Here is a 19,563-nt window from a genome sequence, read left to right on the forward strand (position 1 = left end):
ATGGGTATTCCGCAACAAGCAAGATGAGCATGGTGTGGTGACAAGAAACAAATCCTGACTTGTGGCCAAAGGTTATTCATAAGTTGAAGGTTTGGATTTTGATGAAACTTATGCACTCGTAGCTAGGCTTGAGTTAATTCGTAAATTACTTGCCTATGCTACTTACCATGGCTTTAAGCTTTATCAAATTGAAGTCAAAAGTGCCTTCCTCAATGGACCAATCAAGGAAGACGTCAATGTTGAGCAACCTCTCGACTTTGAAGATAGTGAGTACCCTAACCATGTTTTTAAACTCTCTAAGGCGCTTTATGGGCTCAAGCAAGCCCCAAGAGCATGGTTTGAATGCCTAAGAGATTTTCTTATCACTAATGGCTTCAAAGTCGGTAAAGTCGATCCTACTCTCTTTACTAAAACTATTGCAAAAGATTTGTTTGTACGCCAAATTTATGATGATGATATTATATTTGGGTCTACTAACAAATCAACTTGTGATGAGTTTAGTAGGATCATGATACAGAAATTCGAGATGTCTATGATGGGGGAGTTGAAGTATTTCCTTGGATTTCAAATCAAGCAACACCAAGAGGGCACCTTCATCTGTCAAACAAAGTACATTCAAGACATACTTAAGAAGTTTGGGATGAAGGATGGCAAACCCATCAAGACACCCATGGGAACCAATGGGCATCTCGACCTCGACACGGGAGGTAAATCCGTAGATCAAAAGCTATATCGGTCGATGATAGGATCTTTACTCTATTTATGTGCATCTCGACCGGATATTATGCTTTCTGTATGCATGTTACCAAGGTTCCAGGCCGATCTTAAGTAAGTTCACCTTAGGGCCATAAAGAGAATCATGAGGTATTTAGTTTACACTCCTAAGTTTGGGCTTTGGTACCCCAAGGGATCCACTTTTGATTTAATAGGATATTCTGATGCCAATTGGGCAGGGTGTAAAATTGATAGAAATAGCACATCAGGGACTTGTCAGTTTCTGGGAAGATCCCTAGTGTCATGGGCTTCAAAGAAACAAAACTTAGTAGCCCTTTCTACCACCGAAGCCGAGTACATTGCCACAGGCCATTGTTGTGCGCAATTACTTTGGATGAGGCAAACCCTTAGGGACTATGGCTACAAATTGAGCAAAGTCCCTCTCCTATGTGACAATGAGAGTGCAATCCGCATGGCGGATAATCTCGTTGAACACAGCCGCACTAAGCACATAGACATTCGCTATCACTTTTTAAGGGATCACCAACAAAGGGGGATATCGAAATAGCTTATGTAAACACCAAGAATCAATTACCCGATATCTTTACCAAGCCATTAGATGAGAAAATCTTTAGCAAACTTAGGAATGAGCTAAATATTCTTGATTCTCGGAATTTTGATTGAAACATTGCACACATAGCTCATTTATATACTTTGATCATATCTCTTTCATTTTGGTACAAATGCATATTTCTTATGTACCAAGGCTATGACTAATGTGTTTTCAAGTATATTTCTATACTAAATCGTAGATTGAAAGGGAAATGGAGTATGTGACGAAGACAAGGCTTCCACTCCACTCTAACGGTATCATTTATCCTTCGTCGCTACCCCGCTCACTCTCCAAATTGGTATAATCCTTCACTCATATTTACTTGTACCAATGGGGGAGAACGTAACAAGGGCTCTCAACGTCTCCGTTTTTGGCAATTCATGCCAAAGGGGGAGAAAATATTAAGCCCAAAGCAAAAGGACTGCACCACCAATTTCAAAAAAAATCGAAATGAAGATTTATTTGGTTTTCACAAATGTTTGTTTTTCAATTGGTATCACGAATGAAGCTTTAATTTATATTTTTCATTGGTATCTATGTCATGACAATATATCAATTGATATGCTTATCTTGAGAAAGCAAAATCTCAAGTGGTATTGTTTTGAAACTTCAATTGGTATCTTGTAATGACAATCTTTTCAATTGGTACGTGTAAAGATAAATTTTCAAAATTAGTATCTATTAAAATCCTCTTGAAAACTAAGAGGAGAATTTCATTCAGGGGGAGTTTTGTTTAGTCAAAGGAAAAGCATTTGAAACAGGGGGAGAAATTTCAAATCTTGAAAATGCTTCTTGCAATCTTATTCATATACCTTTGACTATTTGCAAAAGACTTTGAAAAGATTTTTCAAAAGAATTTGCAAAAACAAAACAAGTGGTGCAATTGCGGTCCAAAATATTAAAGGAAAGAAAAACAATCCATTCATATCTAGTGAAATTATAGATTGGTTTAATTCCAAGTAACCTATGCACTCACCTAGTCACCTTATGCCAACTAGTTCATTTCTGTACTCTATATATTTTCTTTGGTTTGTGTTGGCATCAATCACCAAAAGGGGGGGATTGAAAGGGAAATAGGGTTAACCTTTTCCCACAATTAATTTTGGTGGTTGAATGCCCAACACAAATATATGGACTAACTAGTTTGCTCTAGAATACATGTTCTATAGGTGCATAAAGGTTCAACACAGACCAATAAATATTCAAGTTAGGGATCCAATTTAAAGGAGCAAAAGAAACTTGAGTGTGCTGAGGAATGGCGCACCGGACTGTCCGGTGTGCCACCGGACAGTGTTCGGTGCACCAGGACCGTACAGCTCAAACCAGCCAATCTTGGGTTTCTATAGGCGCGCTCCGCTATAATTCACCGGACTGTCCGGTGTGCCACCAGACTGTCCGGTGAGTCAGGGGGCAACGGCTATCTGCGCGCAACGGTCGACTGTAAAAGTACCTGATGCGTGAACAGTGCAGCGGCAGAGTCAGAGCGCAGGGTCAGAGGCGCACTGGACTGTCCGGTGTCACAAGAAGACAACGGCGTCAACAGTCGACTGCTACAGAACCCTAACGGTTGGGTGACGTGGTGGTGCACCGGACTGTCTGGTGCGCCCATCGCCAGCAGACTTCCCCAATAGCCACTTGGTGGTTGAGGGCTATAAATACCCCCCAACCACCACCACACCAAGCACCCAAGCATTCTGAACATTGCATTCAATACAAGAGCAATAGACTCCACTACAAGACACAATCAAAGCGATCGATCCACTCAAAGTCCCCAAATCATCTTTAGTGCATTAGGACTTGTGAGAGGATCTCTTGTGTTCCTTTGTTGCTCTTGTTTGCTTGGCTTTCTTTTTCTTTTCAATTCTTACTCTCAAGTGCTTTGTAAGCAAGGCAAAATACACCAATTGTGTGGTGGTCCTTACGGGATCTAAGTGACCTATGAGATTAAGGAAGAAGGCTCACTCGGTCTAAGTGACCGTTTGAGAGAGGGAAAGGGTTGAAAGAGACCCGGTCTTTGTGACCACCTCAACGGGGACTAGGTTCTTTAGAACCGAACCTCGGTAAAATAAATCACCATGTTCATTCGCTTGATTTCCATTTGATTGTTTTCCCCCTCTCTTCCGGACTTGATTTAAGTTCTAACGCTAACCCCGGCTTGTAGTGTGTGTTTAAGTTGTAAATTTCAGATTATGCCTATTCACCCCCCCTCTAGGCGACTTTCAGTGACAACTTCGGACCGCCCTTGGCTGGCGTCCGGATGGTGTTCGAGGGAGGTCACATCTCCTCCAGTGTTGGCCAGCACGTGACAACAACGAACCTCCTTAGGCTAGAGGTCTGGGTGGCTCGCCATGAGGGTCGGGGGCATTACCGAGGGTCTAGCCCCCGAGTGCAGGTGTTGAGAGCCCTCGTCTTCAAGACATGTGGCAAACCCAGACCCCCTCTATTGGGTTTCTAGAGTGCTGATTATAGGTGCTGGCCTTCACCCGAGGCCAATGGCCTTACTGGGTAGACCTAGCCACTAGGTTGGGATGGACCACCATTAGCTTAGTGACTAAGGGTAGTCCTAGAGGGTCCGCCTTGATCCAGCAGTAGTGGGTACCCCAATTTTGAGGTACCAATAGTGGCCCCCAGGCCCACGTCGGCGTGAGGTGGCGAATCTGTAGGTAGGGCCATAACTGTGATTTGCTTCTAAAAGGTGTCATGCCTATGGCCCCCATCCCTGGTGACCTGGATTGAAAAGGCATCCCTGCACACGGCCATGTTATGGTGCATAGTGGCATACCTATGGGGACCTCATCCTGATTGCATTCAATCCTCTGAATCTTGCCGAGCAGGATTTTATGAACCTATCCCTTGGTGAGGATAAGGTTTAAGCCTCTAGGGTCCAAGTCCTAGGTACTAGAACAGTTGTTCTAGGGTGGTGGAGGGCTTACGGTACAGAACCAGGCGGCTACTTGCCTCCGGACCACCCTCGAGAATGTGGTCCTTTCCCATGGACCTATCCCCCTGTGACCCAATCCTTAACCATTATAAGGGGAGGTTCTGAAACCGAGTGACAAGGTGGAAGCATAGTCCAAGTTTCATGAAGGTAACAGAAATTGGATCCTGCATAGGGTTTTAGGTGAGTGGTGCATGGGCCTCACTTCCAGTTGTAAAGACAAGTTTTTCCGTTAGCTTCCCCCCTGGAATATTGGTAACCTCGCAAGCTTGAGGCTACGATCAGACTAGGGGTCAATCCTATTGTGGCCAAGGATCGATGCTTAGTAGCGCACCCTTGGGATCCTTACCCTATTGTATTCAATCCTTCGAATAGTACAAATAAGACTTGCTGATCCTAGTTTGGGACCATCCCTTGAGTTTCAGTGAGGTTCACATCCCTAAGTACTCAGTCCGAGGTACCGGGTTAATTATTCTGGGTGGTGGAAGGTTGTAGGCTTACGATACGAAACCAGGCTAAGCGACTACCTAGCTCCGGACCACCCTCGCGAACGTGGACCATTCCTTAGAGCAAGCTTTTGGTGATTGAATCCTCATTCATTATCAAGTGATGTTCTAAACTAGGTGCAAGAATAGGCACTAACTCGAGTTTCATGATTACAATAGAAGTTTAGATCCACATAAGGGGTAGAGGGAAACAACATGCGTAAACAGAAAAAGAAAATGATGGATGAGAACCGATTCTTCCTTTGCAATTGGATACATGTGATCCATGTAGATGACACCCAAGACTGGGTTTATGATGGAGGCTCTCACCAGGCTGGGCCATGGATGGCGCTAGAGACCGGGCTTATGAGGGCGAACCTTACCGGACTGGACCATAGATAAATGTAATCCTATTACAAAGGAAGAGTTCGTTCTCATGCTATCGTTTGGGTGTAAGGCTCGAGGCTGACCTAACTTGCTGAAGTGTGGTTATCCTTCAGACTCGAAGGGCAAGCATCGACCCATTCTGCCTTGGGGATAGCAGACAACGACGTGTGTCGGTGGCTGATGGTGGCTACACCGAACGTCATGGAGCTTGGAGGCAGGTCGACGTAGGGGAAGTGCAGATCTTGGAGCTGCCTTTGAAGGCCCAACAGTGTGTGTGGAGAGCTACCATGGACCTCACAGCTGGCTAGTCACCTCATGCATGATGAGGCTGTCGAAGGTGCAACCCATTACTAGCTTGCTTGCTAGGCTCCACCAGCACGCCGAGGGAGTCAGGACTTAACCCCCTCCAAGTGTGGGTGACGGTGGAGGCTGAGCACTTCATGAGCTTGTGCGGTGGCCGACGACGATCACCATGTGCGTCATGGAACCAGGACATTTGTCTGATTAGTTGGATGAACTCGAGAACATAAGGGTTAGAGTGCTTCGGGTCGTCGGAGCGTAATACCCTACATCCACTGTGAGTTGTATTTCATGGGAGTATCTGTGTGTCCGAGGGTCTCCGAGAGAGTCTATCTATGTGAGTATGTCTCTACCGTGTGTGTGAAAGGGAAATGTGCCCTTGGGCCATTTCTAAGTATTTTGGTGGTTTAGTGCCCAACACAAGTGCCTAAGTGTAAAAAGGTGGACAAAGTACAAATCAAGGATAAAGGTATGTTTCTCAGACTTAGTACATTGTTTTATGGACTAATGTATTGTGTCTAAGTGCTGGAAACAGGAAAAATCCAATTGGAAATGTCTTGGCTCGAGCAACCAAGACTCTGCTGAGTCTGGGAGCACCGGACTGTCCGGTGGTGCACCGGACAGTGTCCGGTGCGCCAGGCTGGCTCGAGCGAAGTGGCCGCTCTCGGGAATTCACCGGCGACGTACGACTATAATTCACCGGACTGTCCGGTGTGCACCGGACTGTCCGGTGAGCCAACGGTCGGCCGGGCCAACGGTCGGCCGCGCAATCTGCGCGGGACACGTGGCCGAGCCAACGGCTAGAAGGGGGCACCGGACTGTCTGGTGCGCCAACGGCTCTCAGGTTGCCAACGGTCGACTGTGCCATTTTTGGAAGGAAATCGGGTACCGGATAGTGTCCGGTGTGCACCGGACTATCCGGTGCGCCAGACGACAGAAGGCAAGATCAGCCTTCCTAGATTGCTCTCAACGGCTCCTAGCTGCCTTGGGGCTATAAAAGGGACCCCTAGGCGCATGGAGGAGAACACCAAGCATTCCTACAACATTCCTAAGCACCAAGACATCGATTCCGCGCCTTTGATTCTTTGCGATAGCAATTAGAGCTCTAGTTGAGTGGTGAACTCATTGAGTTGTGTTGTGAGCTCTCGTTGCGACTTGTGTGCGTGGTGTTGCTGTGATTTCTTGTCTTGAGTGCGTTGCTAATCCCTCCCTTGCTCCATGCTTCTTTGTGAATTTCAAGTGTAAGGGCGAGAGGCTCCAAGTTGTGGAGATTCCTCGCAAACGGGATTAAGAAAAGCAAGCAAAACACCGTGGTATTCAAGTGGGTCTTTGGACCGCTTGAGAGGGGTTGATTGCAACCCTCGTCCGTTGGGACGCCACAACGTGGAGTAGGCAAGAGTTGGTCTTGGCCGAACCACGGGATAACCACCGTGCCATCTCTGTGATTGATCTTGTTGGTTATTGTGTTTTGTTGAAGATTCCTCTCTAGCCACTTGGCGGTTATTGTGCTAACACTTAACCAAGTTTTTGTGGCCTAAGTTTTAAGTGTTACAGGATCACCTATTCACCCCCCCTCTAGGTGCTCTCAATTGGTATCAAAGTCGTTCTCTTCACAAAGGGACTAACCGCCCGAAGAGATGGATCCTAAGGGGAAGGGAATCGTGATCAACGACAAAGAGAAGGAATCCTTCGTCAACGAGCCGAAGGATGACAAGCCTACTGACTCCGGCTCGGGCCATAGACGGAGAGATGGGAAGAAGAAGAAGACAAGGCGCATCAAAGAAGTTGTCTACTACGACGACAGCGACGAGTCTACTTCTTCCCAAAAGGACGACGACCACAACGACTACGAGAGAAGGAAATCGGTCAATTCGAACTTTTCTTTTGATTACTCTCGTATTCCTCAAAGTACAAATGCTCATTTATTATCTATTCCACTTGGTAAACCTCCTCACTTTGATGGAGAGGACTACGGATTTTGGAGTCACAAAATACGTAGTCACTTGTTCTCTCTCCATCCTAGTATATGGGAGATTGTAGAGAGTGGAATGCACTTTGATAGTTCGGATAGTCCCATGTTCATTAATGAGCAAATTCATAAGAATGCACAAGCTACTACTGTTCTTCTAGCTTCATTGTGCAGGGATGAATACCACAAAGTGAGCGGCTTGGATAACGCCAAGCAGATCTGGGACACCCTCAAGATTTCACATGAGGGGAACGACGTCACCTTGCTCACCAAGATGGAGTTGGTGGAGGGCGAGCTTGGACGATTCGCGATGATAAGGGGCGAGGAGCCGACACAAACATACAACCGGCTCAAGACCCTTATCAACAAAATAAGGAGCTACGGAAGCACGCGATGGACGGACCACGACGTCGTCCGACTGATGCTAAGGTCCTTTACCGTTCTTGATCCTCATTTGGTGAATAATATTCGTGAGAATCCCAGGTACACCAAAATGTCGCCCAAAGAAGTCCTTGGAAAATTCGTAAGCGGGCGAATGATGATCAAGGAGGTGAGGTACGTGGACGACGCATTGAATGGTCCAATCAACGAGCCTCAACCCCTTGCTCTCAAGGCAACAAGAAGCAAGGAGGCGCTACCTAGCAAGGTGGCACAAATTGAGGCGGCCGGACTTAATGATGAAGAGATGGCCCTCATCATCAAGAGATTCAAGACGGCGCTAAAGGGTCGCAAGGGGCAGCCAAGCAAGACCAAGACAAAGGGGAAGCGCTCATGCTTCAAATGTGGTAAGCTTGGTCATTTTATTGCTAACTGTCCCGACAATGATAGTGATCAGGATCAAGGGAACAAGAGGGAAAAGAAGAAGAACTATAAGAAGGCAAAGGGCGAGGCACATCTTGGTAAGGAGTGGGATTCGGATTGCTCCTCGTCCGACTCCGACAATGAAGGACTCGTCGCCACCGCCTTCAACAAGTCATCCCTCTTCCCCAACGAGCGTCACACATGCCTTATGGCAAGGGAGAAGAAGGTATGTACTCGAGACTCTACTTATGCTTCGTCAAGTGAGGACGAATCTAGTGATGAGGATGAAATAGATTATTCATGTTTATTTAAGGGCCTAGATAGAACCAAGGTAGATAAAATTAATGAATTGATTGATGCCTTGAATGATAAGAATAGACTTTTAGAAAAACAAGAGGACTTGTTGTATGAAGAACATGACAAATTTCTAGAAGCACAAAAATCTCATGCCTTAGAAGCTAAGAGAAATGAAATGCTTTCTTGTGAATTATCTTCTTGCCATAAGACAATTTCTAGCTTAAGGAGCATTAATGATGATTTGAATGCTAAGTTAGAAATAGCTAGTAAATCTACAACTTGTGTAGAAAATGTTGTTGTTTGCAATAGATGTAAAGATTTTGATATTGATGCTTGTAGTGAACACATAGCTTCTATTGTAAAATTAAATGATGAAATGGCTAGTCTTAATGCCCAACTTAAGGCTAGCAAAAGTGATTTTGATAAACTAAAATTTGCTAGGGATGCCTACACGATTGGTAGACACCCCTCAATTAAGGTTGGGCTTGGCTTCAAGAGGGAAGCCAAGAACTTAACAAGCCATAAGGCTCCCATCTCCGCCAAGGAGAAAGGGAAGGCCCCTATGGCAAGTAGTACTAAAAAGAACCATGCTTTTATGTATAATGATAGAAGACAGTCTCATAGGAGTTGTAATGCTTTTGATTCACATGCCTATGATTCTTATGCCATGTATGCTTCCAGTTCTTCCTATATGTATGGTAGAAATATGCCTAGGAAAAATATTCATCATGTGCCTAGAAAGAATATTGTTCATGTTCCTAGAAAAGTTATGAATGGTCCCTCTACAATTTAATATGCTTTAAATGCTTCCTTTGCTATTTGTAGAAAGGATAGGAAGATAGTTGCTAGAAAATTAGGGGCAAAATGCAAGGGTGATAAAACTTGCATTTGGGTCCCTAAGGAAATTGTGACTAACCTTGTAGGACCCAACAAGAGTTGGGTACCTAAGACCCAAGCCTAAATTTGCCTTGCAGGTTTATGCATCCGGGGGCTCAAGCTGGATTATCGACAGCGGATGCACAAACCATATGACAGGGGAGAAGAAGATGTTCACCTCCTACGTCAAAAATAAGGATTCCCATGATTCAATTATATTCGGTGATGGGAACCAAGGCAAGGTAAAAGGGTTAGGTAAAATTGCTATTTCATCTGAGCACTGTATCTCTAATGTGTTTTTAGTTGAGTCTCTTGGATATAATTTACTATCTGTCAGTCAATTATGTAATATGGGATATAATTGTCTATTTACAAATGTAGATGTGTCTGTCTTTAGAAGATGTGATGGTTCACTAGCTTTTAAGGGTGTACTAGACGGCAAACTTTATTTAGTTGATTTTGCAAAAGAGGAGGCCGGTCTGGATGCATGCTTAATGGCTAAGACTTGCATGGGCTGGTTGTGGCATCGCCGCTTAGCACATGTGGTGATGAAGAACCTTCACAAGCTTCTAAAGGGAGAACATGTGATAGGTTTGACTAACGTGCAATTCGAAAAAGATAGACCTTGTGCAGCTTGTCAAGCAGGTAAACAAGTGGGAGGAGCACATCACGGCAAGAATGTGATGACCACTTTAAGACCTCTGGAGCTGCTGCATATGGACCTCTTCGGACCCGTAGCCTATCTGAGCATAGGAGGAAGTAAGTATGGTCTAGTTATTGTTGATGACTTTTCCCGCTTCACTTGGGTGTTCTTTTTGCAGGATAAGTCTAAAACCCAAGGGACCCTCAAGCGCTTCCTAAGGAGAGCTCAAAATGAGTTTGAGCTCAAGGTGAAGAAGATAAGGAGCGACAATGGGTCCGAATTCAAGAATCTTCAAGTGGAGGAGTTCCTTGAGGAGGAGGGGATCAAGCACGAGTTCTCCGCTCCCTACACACCTCAGCAAAATGGTGTGGTAGAGAGGAAGAACAGGACGCTCATAGATATGGTGAGGACTATGATTGGAGAATTCAAGACCCCCGAGCGCTTTTGGTCGGAAGCCGTGAACACGGCTTGCCACGCCATCAACAGGGTCTACCTTCACCGCCTCCTCAAGAAGACTTCATACGAGCTGCTAACTAGTAACAAACCCAATGTGTCTTATTTTCGTGTATTTGGGAGCAAGTGTTATATTCTTGTGAAGAAAGGTAGAACCTCTAAATTTGCTCCCAAAGCTGTAGAAGGCTTTTTATTAGGTTATGATTCAAATACAAAGGTGTATAGGGTCTTCAACAAATCATCGGGTTTGGTTGAAGTCTCTAGCGACGTTGTATTTGATGAGACTAATGGCTCTCCAAGAGAGCAAGTTGTTGATCTTGATGATGTAGATGAAGAAGACGTTCCAACGGTCGCGATACGCACCATGGCGATTGGAGATGTACGGCCTCAGGAACAATTGGAGCAAGATCAACCGTCTTCCTCAACTATGGTGCATCCCCCAACCCTAGATGACGAACAAGTACCTCAAGTGGAGGCGCATGATCAAGGGGGAGCACAGGATGATCAAGTTGAAGAGGAAGAAGCACCTCAGGCACCTCCAACCCAAGTTCGAGCGACGATCCAAAGGGATCATCCCGTCGACCAAATATTGGGTGATATTAGCAAGGGAGTAACTACTCGTTCAAGATTAGTTAATTTCTGTGCACTTTGTCTCTTCTATTGAGCCTTTCAGGGTAGAAGAGGCCTTGCTAGATCCGGACTGGGTGTTGGCCATGCAGGAGGAACTCAACAATTTCAAGCGCAATGAAGTTTGGACACTAGTGCCTCGTCCCAAGCAAAATGTTGTGGGAACCAAGTGGGTGTTCCGCAACAAACAGGACGAGCACGGGGTGGTGACGAGGAACAAGGCTCGACTTGTGGCAAAAGGTTATGCCCAAGTCGCAGGTTTGGACTTTGAGGAGACTTTTGCTCCTGTGGCTAGGCTAGAATCAATTCGTATCTTGCTAGCATATGCCGCTCACCATTCTTTCAGGTTGTACCAAATGGATGTGAAGAGCGCTTTCCTCAACGGGCCGATCAAAGAGGAGGTGTACGTGGAGCAACCCCCTGGCTTCGAGGATGAACGGTACCCCGACCACGTGTGTAAGCTCTCTAAGGCGCTCTATGGAATTAAGCAAGCCCCAAGAGCATGGTATGAATGCCTTAGAGACTTTTTAATTGCTAATGCTTTCAAGGTTGGGAAAGCCGATCCAACTCTTTTTACCAAGACTTGCGATGGTGATCTTTTTGTGTGCCAAATTTATGTCGATGACATAATATTTGGTTCTACTAATCAAAAGTCTTGTGAAGAGTTTAGCAGGGTTATGACGCAGAAATTCGAGATGTCGATGATGGGCGAGTTGAACTACTTCCTTGGGTTCCAAGTGAAGCAACTCAAGGACGACACTTTCATCTCCCAAACGAAGTACACGCAAGACTTGCTAAAGCGGTTTGGGATGAAGGACGCCAAGCCCGCAAAGACGTCGATGGGAACTGACGGACACACCGACCTCAACAAAGGAGGTAAGTCCGTTGATCAAAAAGCATACCGGTCCATGATAGGTTCTTTGCTTTATTTATGTGCTAGTAGACTGGATATTATGCTTAGCGTATGCATGTGTGCTAGATTTCAATCCGATCCTAAGGAGTGTCACTTAGTGGCTGTGAAGCGAATTCTTCGATACTTAGTCGCTACGCCTTGCTTCGGGATCTGGTATCCAAAGGGGTCTAACTTTGACTTGATTGGGTACTCAGATTCCGACTATGCTGGATGTAAGGTCGATAGGAAGAGTACATCGGGGACGTGCCAATTCTTAGGAAGGTCCCTGGTGTCATGGAATTCTAAGAAACAAACTTCCGTTGCCCTATCCACCGCTGAGGCCGAGTATGTTGCCGCAGGACAGTGTTGCGCGCAACTACTTTGGATGAGGCAAACCCTCAGGGACTTTGGCTACAATCTGAGCAAAGTCCCACTCCTATGTGATAATGAGAGTGCTATCCGAATAGCGGAAAATCCTGTTGAACACAGCCGCACAAAGCACATTGACATCCGGCATCACTTTTTGAGAAACCACCAGCAAAAGGGAGATATCGAAGTGTTTCATGTTAGCACCGAGAACCAGCTAGCCGATATCTTTACCAAGCCTCTAGATGAGAAGACCTTTTGCAGGCTGCGTAGTGAGCTAAATGTCTTAGATTCACGGAATTTGGATTGAATTGTAGCAAACATGTGTTTATGCCTTTGATCATGTTCATTCTGCATTTTGTTGCTTATTGTGGTGCTCAAGTTGTACATACACTCCCTTGACCTCACAAGTCCTTTTTGCAAGTGATGCACATATTTAGGGGGAGCTGTGCTACAACTTGACCCTTTGAGACTAACCATATGCTTGAGTTTGCTTGTTTTAGTCTCAAAGGAGGTTTGAAAAGGAAAAGGTGGACTTGGACCATGAAAGACTTCCACTGCACTCCGATGAGAGGGTAACTTATTCCAAGTTCATCTCATGTACTCTTATTGCCTTTGTGTTCTTATTTGAAGATTTTGGTGAGGCAATGGGGTTAAGGGGCCAAGATTGATCCCGTTTTGGTGCTTGATGCCAAAGGGGGAGAAAATAAAGGCCAAAGCGATAAATGGATCAGCTACCACTTGAGAGATTTTGAAAACAGTAGAATAGAGCTTTTGGTTTGTCAAAACTCTTTTATTGTCTCTCTGGTCAAATGTTGGTTTCTTGTGGGGAGAAGTATTGATTATGGGAAAAAGGGGAGTTTTTGAAATCTTGAATCAATTTCTCTTGGAATGACTCTCTTTATGTCTTAACATGTGTGTTTGACTTAGAGATAGAAATTTGAGTTTGATTTGCAAAAACAAACCAAGTGGTGGCAAAGGGTGATCCATATATGTCAAATTTGAATCAAAACAATTTGAGTTCTTATTTGAATTGATTTTGTATTTGTTCTACTTGCTTTATATTGTGTTGGCATAAATCACCAAAAAAGGGGAGATTGAAAGGGAAATGTGCCCTTGGGCCATTTCTAAGTATTTTGGTGGTTTAGTGCCCAACACAAGTGCCTAAGTGTAAAAAGGTGGACAAAGTACAAATCAAGGATAAAGGTATGTTTCTCAGACTTAGTACATTGTTTTATGGACTAATGTATTGTGTCTAAGTGCTGGAAACAGGAAAAATCCAATTGGAAATGTCTTGGCTCGAGCAGCCAAGACTCTGCTGAGTCTAGGAGCACCGAACTGTCCGGTGGGGCACCAGACAGTGTCCGGTGGTGCACCGGACAGTGTCCGGTGCGCCAGGCTGGCTCGAGCGAAGTGGCCGCTCTCGGGAATTCACCGGCGACGTACGGCTATAATTCACCGGACTGTCCGGTGAGCCAACGGTCGGCCGGGCCAATGGTCGGCCGCGCAATCTGCGCGGGACACGTGGCCGAGCCAACGGCTAGAATGGGGCACCGGATTGTCCGGTGTGCACCGGACATGTCCGGTGCGCCAACGGCTCGCAGGCTGCCAACGGTCGACTGCACCATTTTTGGAAGGAAATCGGGCACCGGACAGTGTCCGGTGTGCACCGGACTGTCCGGTGCGCCAGACGACAGAAGGCAAGATCAGCCTTCCTAGATTGCTCTCAACGGCTCCTAGCTGCCTTGGGGCTATAAAAGGAACCCCTAGGCGCATGGAGGAGAACACCAAGCATTCCTACAACATTCCTAAGCACCAAGACATCGATTCCGCGCCTTTGATTCTTTGCGATAGCAATTAGAGCTCTAGTTGAGTGGTGAACTCATTGAGTTGTGTTGTGAGCTCTCGTTGCGACTTGTGTGCGTGGTGTTGCTGTGATTTCTTGTCTTGAGTGCGTTGCTAATCCCTCCCTTGCTCCGTGCTTCTTTGTGAATTTCAAGTGTAAGGGCGAGAGGCTCCAAGTTGTGGAGATTCCTCGCAAACGGGATTGAGAAAAGCAAGCAAAACACCGTGGTATTCAAGTGGGTCTTTGGACCGCTTGAGAGGGGTTGATTGCAACCCTCGTCCGTTGGGACGCCACAACGTGGAGTAGGCAAGAGTTGGTCTTGGCCGAACCACGGGATAACCACCGTGACATCTCTGTGATTGATCTTGTTGGTTATTGTGTTTTGTTGAAGATTCCTCTCTAGCCACTTGGCGGTTATTGTGCTAACACTTAACCAAGTTTTTGTGGCCTAAGTTTTAAGTGTTACAGGATCACCTATTCACCCCCCCCTCTAGGTGCTCTCAGTGTGTACCCTCCCTTTTATAGCCCAAGGGAGGTACGTACATGGTGACCGAGCCTCGACAAGTGGGCCCAAAATCTATTGCTAGATATGAAGTAAGTGGAGCAGCGGTTCGTGGAGAACGTGCATCTTCTCTTGGTCTTCGTGTAGATCTCCTGGCTTGCCGTGGCATTGCCCCATCTAATTGGACCAGGGCGCAGGTGTAGGTTGCGGCGTAGGCTGATGCGCTACTGCATGTAGTGGTGCTCAGGCGACATCGTCCTATCTTCTCCGCTTGTTTTCCTTTGCCTCGGTAACGCGCGAGCTACAGTGGGAGTCGTAATGATAGCAGCCCAAGCGGTACAAGGAGTCAATGGTATTGCCTCGTTAACGCATGAGTTACTGTGCGACCTATGTATTGTAGACACATCGCCTACCAATGGGGCGGGCAGGTATACGTCTCGTCCACAGTTAATGCAGAGGTGCTTTACACTTAGAGGCCGACGTCAGGCTTTCCCCGATGGCTTATGTCACATGTCGTAGAACACGTGGCAGCATCGGGCCTTGCCTTGTGTGGGGAGTAGTGACTAGGACCACCCTTTCTAGTGTCATGGGGAGGTCCTGTCTCCTCCGGTGTTGGCCAACACGTGGCAGCATCGACCCCCCTTAGGCTAGAGGTCTGAGTGGCCTGCCATGAGGGTAGGGGTTGTTCCCGAGGGTCCAGCCCTCGGGCGCAGGTGCTGAGAGCCTTGAAACAGAAATGCGCCCATGGGCCATTTCTAGTTGTTTTGGTGATCAAATGCTCAACACATTATTATGTACTAACAACTCCACATATGAGCATGAGCACATGTTTTTGTAAAGTAAATTGAGGATTACAAGAAAAAGCATCCTTTGGGCTTAGAAATGGACAGACTGAAACATCTATGGATCAAAGTGAAAAAGGTATGCTTCTAGCACTTAGTCAATTGTTTTAGGTACTAATCATGTTTGTACAAGTGCTAGGGACCATATAAAGTCGAGCCAAAAGGAGCAAAAGAAAGTTGGAACAAAAAGGAACAAGCTGGGATGGACTGGGCAGCACCGGACAGTCTGGTGCCACCCACCTGACTGTCCGGTGACCATCCTGCCGTACTGGCCACTCTCGAGCTCGGTCAGGCTTCATCGGCTAAAAATCACCGGATAGTCCACGCGGAGCGCTAGACAGTCCGGTGTGAAGACAGCCAACGACTATCTGCCACGTAGAGGATTCCCAGTACGAATACACTATACAAGACCAAGATCATGACACACCTAAGGAGCGTAGGACCATGTTCACGGGGATGGGACACCAGGGCCTACAACAAGCGTATTGGACCTCAATTCTGGCAGTGAAAGACAAGGTTCGTCTTCACCCCTTCTCCCCTATATGAATTATCCGATCGATGAAGTGATTCAGCAACCCATGAGGTGGGTGTATCAATGGGAGGAGTCTGAGTACTACCAAATGTTATTGGACTCGTGTAGTACGACTTCTGCATGGACTGGACATACTTGTGTGGAGTATAAAAACAATGGATGCGTGAGCAAGATATTATGTTTCTCTCGTTGGAGGGGTATAATACGCCACACAATCAGTAGAATGCACACCCGTGGGAATGATCTTCACCAGAGGGTGCATTGTATCTTCGATGTTATTTGTGAACTATAAAATTGTGACATATAATGTATTTGAACTACTAAATATTGTTATTGGACTTATGATAACATTTGGACCATTTTTTATTCAATTAATGTGACCTAAACATGCTTTTATTTGCCAAAAAACAAGAGGTTCGGTTTCGCCTGATCTGTTGTTGGTTTATCGGTTTTGGAACCGATTAATCGTCATATCGACCAATAAACCGATGATGAGACGTTTCAATTCAAAAATTGGTTTGGATTTGAATATATCAATTTCTACTGCTTTACACCAATCTATCGTGATTAATCAAATATTGGTTCCAGCCGGTTTTTAGGTAGCAACCCGATTTGGTGAACTTTGCCCTTACCTGTTACCCTAGAACTAGAAAGATCATAGAAAGATGAAAGAGTTGGGTTGGTACCATCAATGAAGATTGTACAAAATCAAGGGTCCAAATGGGTACAGTAGATAATAATTGTGGTCCAGCTGGCTCCCACGTCATGAGACCAGCCAGATCAGCCAGCAACGGTCACTTCTACGGTGCGCCGGCGGCACAATCACGACAACCACTCACTCCTCTCCACGTGGCCACCTGCCTCTTACCCAACGGCTATTTCACCATGTCCCCATCCCCAGCCGCAGCCGGCCTCCCGCGTCCCCGCCTGTCGCTAGTTCTCTCGCCTTGACCGCAGAAATAAAACGAAAAAAAAACAGCGCGCCACCGCCACCAACCAAACAGAGGAAAAGGAGGGGAGGAAGAAGCGGAGGAGAGAGAAACCCTAATCGAGATGGGCAAGCTTCTCTGCGACCCCTCCGCCGCCGCCGTCGCCGAGGCCCTGCCGCCGTCCCCAGCCCCCGCTCCGCCTCCGCCGCTCCTCGCTTGGTCCTCCCCGGCCCCGGCCTCCTCCCCCGAGGCCTCCATCTCGCCCACAGGCTGGGACGCGGTCTGGGCGCTCGAGGACCAGCAGCGCCGCCGCCTCCACCGGATCTGGGAGCGGGGCGTCGCGTGGAAACCCTCCTCGCCGGGCGCCGGCGAGGCCGCGCTGCCTCCCGTGGTCTTCCGCCTCGACCACGGCGGGGAGGTCGACGCCGATGGCAACTGCCTCTTCACCGCCGCGCGGACGGCAGCCGCTGCCAAGGCCGACGCGCGCGAGCTGAGGCACCGCGCAGTGCGCCGATTCGCCGAGGTCTACGCCGCCGCTGGGGAGGACGACAAGAACGCCGTCGACGCCGCCGTGAGGCACCTCTACGCGCCGGATCTCAAGGCCGGGTGGGGTGTCCATGTCGTGCAGGAGATCAAGGTGCTCGTGCCCAAGGCCCAGCGCCACGCGCTCGACTCCGCCATCCAGGAGCTCGTCGATCTCGGTATCCAAAGGTACCGTGCTCGCGGATCTGCCCTTGCTCGCTGCTCTAGCTCAAATCTTTTGATTTTCTCGCCACTTCAAGATCTAAAAGCCTTGTCATTTTTTTCCCGTATGCCTTTTTGATGATTTCGCCATTCTTGCTCTTGGTCTAATCAGACGCTCGTGCAATGTCGTTTTCTCGCCACCTTCGCAATAAAATATTCTCCGTTTCCCAGCCCAAAATATATTTGTTCTTGACTTCTTGAGATTATCAAAGATTATTTGGTTCAGCTAATTTACATATAGCAGTTCGTGTCTCTTTAGCCCTTCCTGAATTTCATAACACATCCACAAACACGGATTGACGAAATCTTGTGGGCTTTGGCATCGTGGAGATGCAGGACACATCGCTTCACAAGGTGTCTGCGTTGTATCCTTGAAATTAAAAGGTCAATGAAATGAAGGATGGAATCGTCCTTTTAAGTATTGCGACGCAAGTGTTGATGTAATGGGAGCCCACGCTTGTCCACCCTGTTATTTCCAATACATCACTTAATACTCCCATGTTGACCCTGGTACAGCTGTATTCCTACATCTTGATTAATCAAAGAATCTGAAGTTGTTCAGTATACTAATCAGCTTAGGTTTCCTGTACCTGCTCATTTGTGACACCCACATAGGATGGCTACTAGCCCTCTGTGCCTCCAAAATCCAGTTACGTGCTCATATATCATGTCTTCGGTGTTGACTGCCTTTCAGGGAAATAGCAGCTGAAACTATCTACAAGGAAAGATGCATCACTGTAGACAATGGGGATAGTTGGACCAAGTACATGTCCATTTCTGGTTCTTCAGAGGACGAGCATGACATTATCACCCTGCAGTACACAGAGGAGGGGTTACTGACAATAGATGAGAACCGAGATGGCCGTGCAGCTGCATTTGGCGATGATATTGCCATTGAATGCCTAGCTACTGAATTCAAGAGAGAAGTTTACGTGGTAAGTATTTGAACATATATGATATGTTGCTACTAGTTTATCTCTATTTGATATAGCTGAAATAGCATTTGTAATATGATCTTGGGCCGTTTTCTTTGTGCATTGATAGGTGCAAGCCCATGGAGCGGATGCAATGGTTGACGAGGATAACTGTGTGTTCTTCCTCCCACACCGTCCTCGAGGAGAAGTTTGCGAGCCACCGATTTTTCTTTTCATGAAAGGAACAGGTGTGTTTTCAGATGCAAACATGGCCGTGCTCCCCCATCAGCAAATGCATATAATCTGTAGAATGCAAATCAGTCTCTATTCCTGTATTTTTATTTAGTGACACGGTCATGCTTAAGTAGACTGTACAAATTTTTTTCACTTGCAGCATGGTGTGGTGCTGGTGCTGACCATTACGAGCCTTTGATCGCCACTGTCCTCCAGCATGTTACTCCAGACAAGGCAGCTGTCATCCTTTGAGAATGACTGCAGTTTTTTCTACCTCCCTTAGCTTTTAGTCAGCGGTGGAGTTGAGACAATTTTGTTATTGGAGCTAGAGTGCTGAATTGAGGAGCGACATCAATATGCCCAAGAGATTAGAGAGACGGCCAACCTGAGTATCTTGCTCTGTTGCGGGGTTTTGCCTGCTTATGAAGCTGTGTATGGTGATTTTGTTGTTGTATGTTTATGAGTAGGCTCTGACTAGCGAGGATATTCTGAGTGTAGAACGTCGAATCTAGATTTTTTGAGGGTCTGATGTTGTTTGCCATTGTCGGCCGGCATTTTTGTATTGCTTATTGTGAGGATTTTCGTTTCTTGACGCCTGTTTCTAGGGACATCATGATTGGACATTTGGAATGCAAACAATTCCTTTGTGGTGTTGGGTT

General features: G+C 46.5%; 1 protein-coding gene across 1 annotated transcript; it reads left to right on the forward strand.

Annotated features, from left to right (window-relative positions):
- The first annotated feature begins 16,999 nt into the window (after positions 1 to 16,999).
- LOC100272796 (uncharacterized) lies at positions 17,000 to 19,563 on the forward strand. Its single transcript, NM_001147249.2, has 4 exons — positions 17,000 to 17,723; positions 18,451 to 18,691; positions 18,801 to 18,918; positions 19,065 to 19,563. The coding sequence occupies exons 1-4, from the start codon at positions 17,137 to 17,139 to the stop codon at positions 19,154 to 19,156; spliced, it is 1,038 nt and encodes a 345-aa protein (NP_001140721.2). The 5' UTR covers positions 17,000 to 17,136; the 3' UTR covers positions 19,157 to 19,563.

This window comes from Zea mays, chromosome 3 (genome assembly GCF_902167145.1).
Source record: "Zea mays cultivar B73 chromosome 3, Zm-B73-REFERENCE-NAM-5.0, whole genome shotgun sequence".
NCBI lineage: Eukaryota > Viridiplantae > Streptophyta > Magnoliopsida > Poales > Poaceae > Zea > Zea mays.

Excerpts from the sequence above, each read along its gene's own strand:
- LOC100272796 (NM_001147249.2), top strand. The coding sequence starts at position 17,137 with ATGGGCAAGCTTCTCTGCGACCCCTCCGCCGCCGCCGTCGCCGAGGCC. Across the intron at positions 17,724-18,450 it reads GTCGATCTCGGTATCCAAAG|GGAAATAGCAGCTGAAACTA; the intron begins GTACCGTGCTCG and ends ACTGCCTTTCAG. Across the intron at positions 18,692-18,800 it reads TCAAGAGAGAAGTTTACGTG|GTGCAAGCCCATGGAGCGGA; the intron begins GTAAGTATTTGA and ends GTGCATTGATAG.